General features: G+C 45.0%; 1 protein-coding gene across 3 annotated transcripts; it reads right to left on the bottom strand.

Annotated features, from left to right (window-relative positions):
- Positions 1-419: 419 nt before the first annotated feature.
- On the bottom strand, positions 420-11,767 carry cdc37l1 (cell division cycle 37-like 1). Of its 3 annotated transcripts, none has more exons than XM_018748839.2 (8): positions 11,451-11,767; positions 10,071-10,355; positions 9,729-9,867; positions 8,815-8,930; positions 5,107-5,229; positions 3,493-3,666; positions 2,663-2,734; positions 420-1,398 (listed from the first exon to the last, which is right to left on the bottom strand). In XM_018748839.2, exons 1-8 carry the CDS (start codon positions 11,544-11,546, stop codon positions 1,282-1,284), a joined length of 1,122 nt encoding a protein of 373 aa, XP_018604355.1. In that variant the 5' UTR covers positions 11,547-11,767; the 3' UTR covers positions 420-1,281. The 3 variants fall into 3 exon arrangements, with proteins under 3 accessions (XP_018604355.1, XP_018604365.1, XP_018604374.1); XM_018748849.2 differs by having other exon boundaries at positions 9,729-9,822; XM_018748858.2 differs by having other exon boundaries at positions 1,321-2,391.
- Positions 11,768-13,118: the final 1,351 nt, after the last annotated feature.

Raw genomic sequence — 13,118 nt, 5'->3', positions numbered from 1 at the left:
TTGGAAAGAATTTGTGGAACAATTCATGGTATCTACATTCCAAATTCTTATGTTGTGACTGTCCACTCCTTGAACTGTTGCTCAGCAAACAACTATGATTCTTCTTCCATAGAATCTTCTAATTGCATAGTCTCTTGAATATTTCCTGAAGGTAGCCACTTTATTTAAATTCTGCAAGTTCAATATGTCTTTTTGTGACTTTAAATGGCCCTTTCAAGTGTGTACAACTGCCCTGCCGTGGACAGGCATGCCATCCAGGGTGTACCCTACTGCGCACCATATTTCCAGCACAGGTTTTAGAGCTCCACAACCCAGCATTGGAGGAGTTAAAGAAAATGGAGAAAAATGTACTATTTTTCAAGGTTCTACTTACAAGACATTGTGGAAAAAAAAGTCAATACTTTCTTAAAAACTTAATTTTATTAGTTTATAAGCATGCGGTTTGTTTCAGTACACAGTTCATTTAGCAACTGCCTTACACTGCATCTGCTGTCTGCATTTTTACCCCGATCACAAGCTCTACTACCTCATTAAGTAGGACTGGAAACCACAAGGAGTACAGCAGCCAAAACCTTTAGCATACAAGTTGTCTCACATTCAGCATTTTGCATAGGTTTTAAGTAAACCTTGGTAGCAACGCATAACACCAAATACCTCTAAATGCTGTTAGCACTTCATAGAAAATATTTGCTTTGGACCAATGAATACAAATCATTTGGTTACATGGTTGACGATATCCAGACGGAAGTAACTGCTTCTGTCGTCTTTCTTAGGTGGAACGGAAGCCTGCCCTCTTGTATATGTTTGCACAGGGAAGGTCTTGGACACCTGGTACAGGTCACTTTCACACTAAAAGGAACAACCTGAAGAGATGAATCACTAATTAAGTACCTCTCCTCAAAGGAAAAAAAAAAAAAAAAAACCATATTGCTTCTACACTATGCTAAGCTTCTCGACATCTAAGGCTCAGGCAATTGAAAAATGAACCAGTCTCCCCATCACAAGCCCAAATGCTAAAGAAGATGCTTCTTACAGGAAAATCCCTTAACACCCCCCATTCAAACCATCTCAACTCTGCACAAACAGAACCAAAGTATTCCAAAACAATACAAACAAAACAGTGCTCTGAAATACAAGTCTTTTTAAATAGTTTTCGGAGCCAAAATAAAGTGCAGCACACATTCAGACACAGACTCTGCATATAAAAATAGTCTCTGTTTGGGTCTCAGCCCTTTTTTGCTCATTTTCTCCCCATCTGAAGTGGACTATTGCAGCCTTGACCTATGAGGTCTCCATTCTCTTGGACTCATCTGTTCCCGGGGCTTCCTCTTTCGTCCACTTTGTCGTGCTGTTCCACAGTCCAGCTTCCAGGCATCGCTTCACATGGTACTCTGCCACCTGTCAAAGCAGGCCGGGCCAAGTAAGTCGCCTCCCACTTGAGCCATTTTGAAGCACTGTTACCCTTATCAGCGTGTAAACACGTATCACCTACACTGCTGCACAAAGCAGGCTCAAGCGATCTGTGTTTGTTTAAAGATAGGAATTTGTGCAAAGAAAGCAAAAGTACATGGAAAGACACACAAGGACATCCCCAAAACAATACAGTTTTTAATTCACAAAAAAACTTCAGTATTTTGACAAAAACTGCCATATTACTATATAGATAATCATTCAGCAACCTCTCAGGCTTATACAATGATTAAAAAACAAATACACAGAAAAAGGCAACATCTGAAGATGTTACAACAGTATTTTTCCAGGTTAGAAATGAAGACACTTGCTAGGGAAAAGGTATGATCCACCATCCTAGTTAATACTGATAGTTACTGATTTTACACATGTAAACAAAATAATGCCAAGGTATTTGCTGTGTTCCACCACCAGAAGAACTAATTTCGCTACTCTATCTCGACTAGTTGAGTGTTTAGGGTAAAACTGAAGCAAAAGAAATACAGCATGACTGGGGTTTCTCCAGATGATTCTTGGAAAGCAGTCTCTTGAGCATCAGATGTTCTATTCTATAAAATGTGTTGTTTCATAAATAATCCCTGACAAACAAGCCAAAAGCTACCCATGCTATTTCAGTACAATCAAATCAATTTAATGATGACCGAAACCAACAAACTGGCAAAGCTGTCATCATTCTTAACAGTTATATTGTAATGTACATTTTAAAAGTGGTGTTTGGATTGGTGGAATTAACAGAAGTGCTTTGCAAGCTGCATTTATGCTATGGAAAACTGGAGCTCAGAAGATAAGACATCCTATTTTAAGGCAGTTCACACCAAAGGGCTACTGACTACTGGAGACTTCAGCTTGGTAGTAAACACAAAGGAGCGTGAACTCAGGAGGGTCAAAAGGGCTATCTCCTGATCAGTGCCCTAAGGGGTCCTATGACAAGGAGACAAAGGTGTCAGGGGTCTGTCACATGAATGACCTCAAGAAGACAGACCAAAGTCTACTTTGTTTTCTGACAAAAATATTATAGACAAGTATCATGCCTCTGTAACACTAAGAATGTTTACACCAATTACTGCTAGTTAAAGCAAAACTATGAACAACATACATTATGCTATTTGTGGTGGAATAAAAACCATGAAAAAATGAGCAATACAGCAGAGCTGCCTAACCCAAATGAAACAGAGGGAATCTTTGGATGTACCTGTGGATTCATGTTGCTGAGAACATTCTGTAGAATCTGCATGTCCTGCTGCTGGAAGCCTGCCTTCAGGTCCTGAAGGAGAAAGGGGGGGAGAGAAGAAGGGGGGGGAAAAAAGCAGCAGTTCCTGTGTTTTTTCTTCCATAGAATCTTCTAATTTCATAGTCTCTTGAATATTTCTTAAAGCTAGCCACTTTATTTAACTTTTGCAAGTTTAAAATGTCTTTTTGTGGCTTTAAAAGGCCCTTTCGAGTGTGTACAACTGCCTTGCCGTGGACAGGCATGCCATCCAGGGTGTAGTTGTAGTGTAGTATCTTTAAAAACTTAAAAGACTTGTTCAGCTTTTTCCCCCTCATCGCCTTCCTCACATATCAGCAGTCCAAAAATCATTAATTGTACGTAGATGTATCCCTTTTCTCACACATACACCTGATTTTCAACATCTTTTCAGAGTTAGAATAAAATCTAAACTTAGCTGGAAAGATCAGTGAATCCAAACAGAAAAAAAAGTCTGAAAACCGCAGTTCTGGTAAATAAGGGGAAAAAAAAAAAAAAAAAAGATTTTTCTGGTTTTCTGGCTTATGTTTAAGCATGCACTGTTTATGTGTGAGGGAAAGTAATAACGTACAAATAATTAGATTTACTGGTACATTTAAAGACAACTGGTGAGATCACATGCAAATAGTTGTAAGGTTCCAGGATTTCAAAACATCCTTTTTACCCCCCCCCAAACTTTTTCCCTAAAAGGACTAAATTAAACAAAAATCCATACTAACAATATGAATGGTAGTTAGACATGCAAGCGAATGAAATATGTTGAGCAGATGACATACTGGGGGCAGAGATTCCAGAACCTCTTTACGGTCCAAACAGCAGCGGCTGGCAGTTGTCTGGGGCTCCATGTCCTTTTGAGCCTCCCCTTTGCTTTTAAGCGTGTACTCCTTAACTCGCTGCTTGAAGGCATTCAGTTCAGTGCGGAACACATCCAAATAGCCCTCCTGACCTGTCTGTGGTACAGACAACAGTGATTACTGTTAACACAGCGAGATCACTGTGGCCAAACAACCTCTCGGAATGAAATTCACTTTTCAAGCTGTTCCTCTAGTGTGTGTAAATGTTTATGATTGAAATAGTGCAAAAATCAACAGAGATCAAACATTTATCTTTTTGTGGAAAAGTAGAAAATGGAAGAAAAATGGGTTACCAATGATTGCTGTATGGTACAACATCCCTCCCTAGTGGTCAAACATCATCATGATGTTATATTTGTTACTTTACCTTACTCATTTAGCAGACGCTTTTCACCAAAGCGACTTCCAATGAATTGTGTGTAGTGTTATCAGCCCACACACCTTATTCCCCAAGGTGACTTACACTGCTAGATACACTACTTACACTGGGTCACTTATCCATACATCAGTGGAACACACACTCTATCTGTCACTCACACACTATGGGTGAACCTGAACACCATGTCTTTGGACTGTGGGAAGAAACCAGAGCACCCAGAGAAAGCCCATGCAGACACGAGGAAAACATGCAGACTCCAAACAGACTGAGTGGGAATCGATCTCACATCCGCTCACACCACCCAGGCGCCTTGAAAAAGCAGCACTTCCCACTGGCTGCCATAACGTTCAATTAATCTTACGGTTAACATTCAATTAATGTTAATCAATCAATCAATGTTCAATTAATGTAATGGTGAACATTCAATCAATCATAATGTTCAAACAAGATTTACATACTAGAAATCAGTCCTGGTGGTAGATATCTTAACTTTACATGCAACTTTTCTCATAAGTAAGGTGGTTTGTGACTTAAATGTTATTCAAATTTTTATCTTTAAAAAGTACCTGTGTTTAGTTATTCATTTAGCAACAGGTACAGTGTTCCCTGGTTTTTGTCAAAGCAAATGCCAGAGATCAAACTGCACCATGCCAGCAAAAAAAGTGAATGATGCATCTTGCACTACCCTTAGGACAAAGAGGAACCTGGAAGGCTGCGGTACAAAGTCTGTGGGGCCATGGTACCAACCATATTCTGCCACTAGTCAACTTCTTCAGACCCAGACAGCTCTGCCGCTTTGCTGGCTTAGACAATAACATGCACACTACCCAGTTTTTTGGCGTTTTTAAAATATAAAAGGTATCATATCCACAAATGGAACAGTACGTTGAGCAGAAACACCATTACATTTGTATTGATAAAGTGCATAATTTTCAACTATGCTTTTAACACCTTAAACCAGATCATGCGGAAAAACCTGATGAATATTTACGTTTAGAAGTGCTGAACAGCAACATGACATTTCTTGACATAACTTCCTAATACCATGTCTCTGAGTACAATATCTGTGTGACTGTACACTATATGAATGTTATGCGAATACTGCAGTCTACTGCAATGACATCTTGAATAGTCAGTAGACTCTAAACTGTCCTTACTTTGGCCTTCTGGAAGAATTGCCGGAAGACACCACGTGGGTCCTGCTTGGAGTTGCTGGCCATCTCCAGAATGAACTGCATGACGACAGCCTGGTGTGCGATTTGCTCCATCAAAGCCTCTTTCTAGGAGACAAAGCAAAGGTGGTCATGTCATCAAGCAGCACTCACAATTGTTATGCACAGAAAAGGCCTAAGGGCCACTATGATGCTCAACCAAGGGGGGAAAAGTCAGGCCTGCTGAGACTAAACATCATAAGATATCTCTGCTGCATCAATTTCTACACATTCAAGAATGCAGTTTCACACATCTGGAATAGAAATGAAATAAACTTTGGACTGGCACCAAACTTAAGGAGATACGAAAAACTGACCAAAATAATTTGTAAATTAATTAGAATTTTTTTTTTTTTTAAAGTGTTTAATCCTTCACAAGAACTCTGCTTAAAGTAAATATTACAGAAAGTAGATGGATGTTTAATCTCTCCTAAAACAAATGAAACCTGAAAACATCCATCACCGACATTTTCCACCAGTATACAAATGCACGCAACAGAAACAGTGCTTTGCACTAAAATAACAGTGGTAAAATGCACACACTGTTTTAATCTGTAGTCGCAGGTGTTGAACGAAGCCCAGTTTTTCAAATGTCTCTGCATAATTTAAAATTTACAGATTATGGACAAGCGCTCCCACTAGGGACTCTGTCGTTCTACTGGGGGACTTTAACGCCCACGTGGGCAGCGACAGTGATACCTGGAGGGGCGTGATTGGGAGGAACGGCCTCCCTGATCTGAACCCGAGCGGTGAGTTATTGGATTTCTGTGCTAGTCGCGGTTTATCCATAACGAACACCACGTTCATGCATAAGGGTGTCCATCAGTGCACTTGGCACCAGGACACCCTAGGTCGGAGGTCGATGATCGACTTTGTAGTCGTTTCTTCTGACCTTCGGCCATATGTCTTGGACATTCGGGTGAAGAGAGGGGCTGAGCTGTCAACTGATCACCACCTGGTAGTGAGTTGGATTCGATGGCGGGGGAAAAAGCTGGACAGACCTGGCAGGCCCAAACGCATAGTGAGGGTCTGTTGGGAACGTTTGGCGGAGGCCCCTGTCAGAGAGGTCTTCAACTCCCACCTCCGACAGAGCTTCAACCAGGTCCCGAGGGAGGTGGGGGACATTGAGTCTGAATGGACTATGTTCCGCGCCTCCATTGTCGGGGCGGCGGTTTGGAGCTGCGGCCATAAGGTCTCCGGCGCCTGTCGCGGCGGCAATCCCCGAACACGGTGGTGGACACCAGAAGTAAGGGATGCCGTCAAGCTGAAGAAGGAGTTCTATCAGGCCTGGCTGGCTCATGGGACTCCTGAAGCAGCTGACAGGTACCGACGGGCCAAACGGAGCGCGGCTCTGGCAGTCGCCGCGGCAAAAACTCGGGCTTGGGAGGAGTTCGGTGAGGCCATGGAGGAAGACTTTCGGTCGGCCTCAAAGAGATTCTCGCAAACCGTCCGGCGACTCAGAGGGGGGAAGCGGTGTTCCACGAACACTGTTTACAGTGGAAGTGGTGCGCTGCTGACCTCAGCTGAGGATGTCCTCGGGCGGTGGAAGGAGTACTTTGAGGATCTCCTCAATCCCTCCGACACGCCTTCCGTAGAGGAAGCTGAGGCTGGGGACTTGGAGGGGGACTCGTCCATTACCCTGGCTGAAGTTGCTGAGGTAGTCAAAAAACTCCTCGGTGGCAAGGCTCCGGGGGTGGATGAGATCCGCCCCGAGTTTCTCAAGTCTCTGGATGTTGTGGGGCTGTCTTGGCTGACACGCCTCTGCAGTATTGCATGGAGTTCGGGAACAGTGCCTCTGGACTGGCAGACTGGGGTGGTGGTCCCTCTTTTTAAGAAGGGGGACCGGAGATTGTGTTCCAACTACAGGGGGATCACACTCCTTAGCCTCCCTGGGAAAGTCTATGCCAGGGTACTGGAAAGGAGAATCCGACCGATAGTCGAACCTCGGATTCAGGAGGAGCAATGCGGTTTTCGCCCTGGCCGTGGAACACTGGACCAGCTCTATACCCTCACTAGGGTGCTGGAGGGTTTGTGGGAGTTTGCCCAACCAGTCCATATGTGTTTTGTGGACCTGGAGAAGGCATTCGACCGTGTCCCTCGTGGCATCCTATAGGGGGTACTTCGGGATTATGGGGTTTGGGGCTCGTTGCTACGGGCTGTTCGTTCCCTGTATGACCGGAGCAGGAGCTTGGTTCGCATTGCCGACAGTAAGTCAGACCTGTTCCCGGTGCATGCTGGACTCCGCCAGGGCTGCCCTTTGTCACCGATTCTGTTCATTCTCTTCATGGACAGAATTTCCAGGTGCAGTCAGGGAACGGAGGGTGTCTGTTTTGGTGGCCGCGAGATCTCGTCTCTGCTTTTTGCGGACGATGTGGTCCTGTTGGCTTCATCAAGTCAAGACTTGCAGCGTGCACTGGGGAGGTTTGCAGCCGAGTGCGAAGCGGCGGGGATGAGAATCAGCACCTCCAAATCCGAGGCCATGGTTCTCAGTCGGAAAAAGGTGGATTGACCCCTCCGGGTTAGGGGGGAGTTGCTCCCTCAAGTGGAGGAGTTTAAGTATCTCGGGGTCTTGTTCACGAGTGAGGGAAAAATGGAGCGGCAGGTTGACAGATGGATCGGTGCGGCGTCCGCAGTAATGCGGTCATTGTACCGGTCTGTTGTGGTGAAGAGGGAGCTGAGTCGTAAGGCGAAGCTCTCAATTTACCGGTCGATCTACGTTCCTACCCTCACCTATGGTCATGAACTCTGGATCATGACCAAAAGAATGAGATCGCGGATACAAGCGGCAGAAATGAGTTTCCTCCGCAGAGTGGCTGGGCGCACCCTTAGGGGTAGGGTGAGGAGCTCAGTCACCCGGGAGGAGCTCGGAGTAGAGCCGCTGCTCCTCCGCATCGAGAGGAGCCAGTTGAGATGGCTCGGGCATCTGTTCCGGATGCCTCCTGGACACCTCCCTGGGGAGGTGTTCCGGGCTTGTCCCACTGGGAGGAGGCCTTGGGGCAGACCCAGGACACGTTGGAGAGACTACGTCTCCCGGCTGGCCTGGGAACGCCTTGGGGTTCCCCCAGAGGAACTGGAGGAGGTGTGCGGGGAGAGGGAAGTCTGGAGGACTCTGCTCGGACTGCTGCCCCCGCGACCCGGCTCCGGATAAAAGCAGAGGAAGATGGATGGATGGATTATGGACAAAAATCAACAGTAAACAGTAAGGGTGCAAAAGGCATTTGTGGCCAGCAGATATAAATCAGTGCTATGTGAAATGACAGATGAGTGCATTTGTTCAGCTTTACTACAAATGCAAATCATACTAAGCAGGGATACCATGCAGGGCTCAGAATGGAACAGGAGACTGTTATAGCGTGTGGAATAGAATGACGGGCTCATTTATGCCACTGGGTGACAGGTAATGTAGTGGTAAGAGCTGTCACCTTGCAATCAAAAAGGCAGGTGCAAATCCAGCTGTAGCATCCCTGAGCATGGTACTTACCGTGAACCGATCCAGTAAAAATAACCCAGCTGTATAAATAGATAAGTAATTGTAAGCAACTTAGTGTACAAACCTAATGCTGTGAGTCGCTTTGGAAAAAAGCACCAGCTAAAGGAACAATAATAATGGAAGAACAATAATAACAGCAGAGCAGAGTGGTCCCTAGATCTGACCTCCTCGGCCTGTAGTCGGAAGCACCACAGGATCAGGTAGTTGGCCGTCTCCTCGCAGATGAGATGAGGTCGTTCGGACAGGAAGCGCTGGCTGTCATCCCACCGCCCGAGCATGCCTGCACACATGCAGCCAACAACACGACAGCTCAGATATAACTGACTGGCTGTATAAAATGCATAAAACTCTTAAAACAATCAGTGACAGAAGATTAGAGAAAAAGGATTAGGCTTCACTGGAAAAAGTGAATCAATCCGTGTATTAAACCACAAATGTACCTTAAAGTCCCAAGTTTAGTAAGGGACTGTAGAAAGATGACCGAATGAGTAACAGTGAGAATGAGACCAAGAGTTAAGAATAAGTATGGAATGTGTTCTGTAATTACACATTTGTGTTCATAATTCACTGTTTAAAATACTGTGTTCAGTATGTGTACTACTTCCTACGTTATCTAAATATGTTAAATACGTAAAATAAATCACAGCAACAGGAAAAAAAAAATCATTATAAATTTAAAAATTTGTCTTTTGTCAGGGTGGCACGGTGGCACAGCGAGTAACGCTGCTGCTTCACAGCACCTGGGTGGTGCGAGAGGACATGGGTTCAATCCCCGCTCAGTCTGTGTGGAGCCTGCATGTTCTCCCCGTGTCTGCGTGGGTTTCCTCCAGGTGCTCTGGTTTCCTCTCACGGTCCAAAGACATGATGTTCAGGTTCACCCAATGTGTGTGAGTGATGCAGGGAGTGTGTTCCACTGATGTATGGATGAGTGACCCAGTGTAAGTAGTGTATCTAGCAGTGTAAGTCACCTTGGTGAATAAGGTGTGTGGGCTGATAACACTACATAGAGTTCGTTGGAAGTTGCTTTGGAGACAAGTGTCTGCTAAATAAATAAATGTAAATTTACATCACAACTTACCGAAATGTCTCAGCTGCTCCTCATACATCTGAACAAACGTTTTGCTCTTGTCGTTTTCCACTTCCATACTTCCACTTTGAGTATTAATAATACTCTTAAAAATAGAGAGTGGATAGTAGTTTGCATTCTGCACAGTCTTCTAAAGAAAAATTACCTGAGTTTAAATGGCCAGGCAACAGGAGGCATGTGATCAACGCATGCACACAATGAATACAATATTAAAGAAACATACTATAAGACTGTAACCTTGAAGAAAGAAATAAGGAAACTAACGGTCCGAAACTTAAGAACAGCACAAACGGGCACAGCTGGGATGCAGCCCACCCCACCAGCTCCTCCTACCTTATTGAACACATCGTGGCTCCAGTCTGCGTTGAGCAAGGGGCTCCTGCTCAGGTCGCTGCCCCCCAGCATGCTCTCCTTTTGGCGCCACTCACGCTCCCTCTGAACGAGCTCGTCGGACCCGGCGAGGGCACGGGCGCGCTCCTGCTCGGCCGACTCGGAACCGTGGAGCTCGAGGCCGCACAGCTGGTCCTGCGCCTCCACCAAGCACCAGCTGGACTCGATGGAGGCCTTCACACACCGCTGCTGGCTCTGGCACAGCGATGCCATGCTCTCCGCGCTTGGCTGCGGGACAAAGGGACACCGGTATGACACACGAACTGCGCGACGATGCCGCTCTCCGCGCCAAGCAGGAAAACTGCTGAGAGACGCTGGACGAAGGCTGATCCGGCAGCTGAAGCTCTGGCTATTTCAAGCGGCGATCACGGCCAAGTTCACCGAGAGCATGACCCCATTAAAGACGGTGAAGTCACCCAGTCGCTGTTAACACACATTTTCATTGGCTTTTAATGCACCAAAGGGACTTTCACTAACCCAACCTGGACTTGTGAACTTCAAGCGATGATGAGTTGTTCACATCAAATGTTACCGGCTTTATGCTTGGCTGCACAATGACACTTTTGCTGCAGAATTGAACAACAGTGATTCATCATAACTTAAACTTATTAGAAAGCCAACGTCAAAACACATACAGAGATAATGTGGACACTCGACCTGTCCCGCCACACCCCGCTTATTCTGACAGCCCTGCTCCAACAGCAGCAGCTAAATAACAAATAATGAGTAATAACTCCAGTAATAACTCAGTCTCCTCCTAACAGTGAGCAAAGAGACACAAATAGAGCTTCCCCCAGTGGGGCAAACGCTGGCACTTTTGTTTTGACCATTCATTCCTCTGGTGCAACTGAAAAAATATTCGACTACTTAAGTACATTTTTTCAAAGGGCTTGTTTAGTCACTCAACTTAAGCCGAAAGTAACATGTCTGAGAGTTAACTTTTCAGTGTAAACTTAAAAGACATCCAAAAACGGGCAGAAGTGTGGCGGTAGAGAGTCTAGACTACCGCCCGCCGGGGCCGGGAATTTTGCCTCATAACCGAAATCACTCTTTTAACAGGGCAAAAGTTGACTTCTTGCTACAAAAAGGAATCGGATCGTCCCATTTGCCATTCAGCTTTATCTCAAGGCTTGAAGTCCTCTAGCTTATTGTTTTATTTTTGTTTAAATGCCTATCGCTATCCAGCTAACTTAGCAGCGCAAGTCCTGACGTGAAAACGGTACGCAGCATAGCGGACACCTCGATGCGCGCACACGCGCACCACTTCGTTGTCCGCGTGCACTGGACGGCAGGTCGTGTGTCGTGTGCGCCGCTGAACTGTACCTGCGGACACACGGGAGTCCACTTCTGTGCGGGATTCGCGGGGACACCGCCGCTCTCCTCCTCCGCCATGGACTCTCCACCGCCTGACCACTCCATCACCGCGCCGCGATCCCCAGCGCACGATCACGGGTAAACAAACAGAGGAAGAAGAAGGGGAGGGGGGGGAAAAAAAAAAGGGGGGGGGAGGAAAGGAAAAAAGAAAAAAAAAAAAGCGGTGCTAGCCAGCGAGCTAACACTCAACACTGCACAAGTCAGAGCTCAAAACATCACAGGCCGTCCCCCCAAGATGACAACTTCCACGCTCACGCCGCCGACTCCACCGCTGACTCACGTGGTCACGTGGGGGCAGCGCTAGTCACGTGGGGGGCAGCGCTAGTCACGTGACTGGAGTTACTTGAAAATCGGTGGAAGGTGGGTTGCGTCGGCAACAGGCTAGTTAGTAGTTCCCCACCTCGGGCAAACGCGATTATTTACATGTCTTTATTTGAAATATCTGCCGGTTTCAGTATTCGATTTCCTTTTATTTTTTATTATTTGCAATACGTTTTCATCACATTTTCAGATTTTTACCGCTCTTCCAAGCACTTGAGTCAAGAGTCCATGGACCATGATGATGATTTTGTAAAACAAAGTGAGAGTAACCCACATCACATGATGTTTTTTATTGATCTGCACTTAGAATTGTAGAGAAGTAACCAGATACTCGATTTTCAAGTGTCACGTTATTTTCTTATTCTTGCCTTAGGTTGCATGATGATACAGGTAGGACCTGGTCTTAGTAGAATCATGTATTGGTGTGACAGCTGCAGTGAGCAGTAGAATGAAAAATCACGAAGACTTTTATTGATGATCTATTCAATAATTATTAACAGTTCGTACAATGGAGGGTCTAAGTGTGTTCGTCTTTACTGGAAACATCGGACATGAGACGGTACACCTTGCAGGGGACGTCAGTTTGTTAACTTTTATGAACATAATGCAGCATTAAAGTCTATAAAATGCCTGAAAATAAAAACATACACAAAGCTCATCGTTCCTATTCAGTCAGTGTGTTGTGTTCTGCTTGATGCACATTTGACAGTGTGTTCCTTCAGTGCTTTGTGAGTGAGTTGGAGAATGTATTAAAAAGTGTTTCACCTAAAAATACACTAGGAATTTTAACTCTCCACGAGGACGCAACGGATTCATTACATCGACAAGCTCAGCAAGTGGTCAACTAACCCTAACTATCAGAAAAGTGTAACAATAGAGACATAGCTCTATTTTTTGGTGAGGTGGTTTCTATAAAACTCTTGGATATAACTAAATAAGAAGCATGCTGAATGAAATCTGTCTGGAAAAGCTGTGCACTCCTCCTCTTCCCAGCTCTCAATGTATTTCTGATAAGTGGAAATGCAGGTCATATTTATTTTGCAATAGAAATTTTAAAAAATGAATTAAGAAAATGCCATTGAAAATAACAAATTGGGAAATGTAGAAATACATTAATACACTGCTCATATATTATTTCACTTACATGTAATATGTTTTACTGTGATGGACTGGCATCCCATCCAGGGTGTACCCCCTCTCAGTCTCACACCCAGTTCTTCCAGAATAGGCTGAAACTGGATTAATGCAATTGGGTTGGATACAAGTTTACTGGACTTGGGTAAATACAACTGTCCA

Source organism: Scleropages formosus, chromosome 6 (assembly GCF_900964775.1).
Source record: "Scleropages formosus chromosome 6, fSclFor1.1, whole genome shotgun sequence".
Lineage (NCBI taxonomy): Eukaryota > Metazoa > Chordata > Actinopteri > Osteoglossiformes > Osteoglossidae > Scleropages > Scleropages formosus.
Note: the sequence above shows the minus strand (reverse complement) of the source record. Positions and strands in the feature narration are given on the sequence as shown.

What these genes read in the sequence shown, in the direction of transcription:
- cdc37l1 (XM_018748839.2), bottom strand. Translation starts at nt 11,546, where the DNA reads ATGGAGTGGTCAGGCGGTGGAGAGTCCATGGCGGAGGAGGAGAGCGGC. An exon ending in GCCACGATGTGTTCAATAAG is followed by an intron (nt 9,868 to 10,070) that starts GTAGGAGGAGCT and finishes ATTTTTCTTTAG; the next exon opens with AAGACTGTGCAGAATGCAAA. An exon ending in GGAGCAGCTGAGACATTTCG is followed by an intron (nt 8,931 to 9,728) that starts GTAAGTTGTGAT and finishes GCATGTGTGCAG; the next exon opens with GCATGCTCGGGCGGTGGGAT.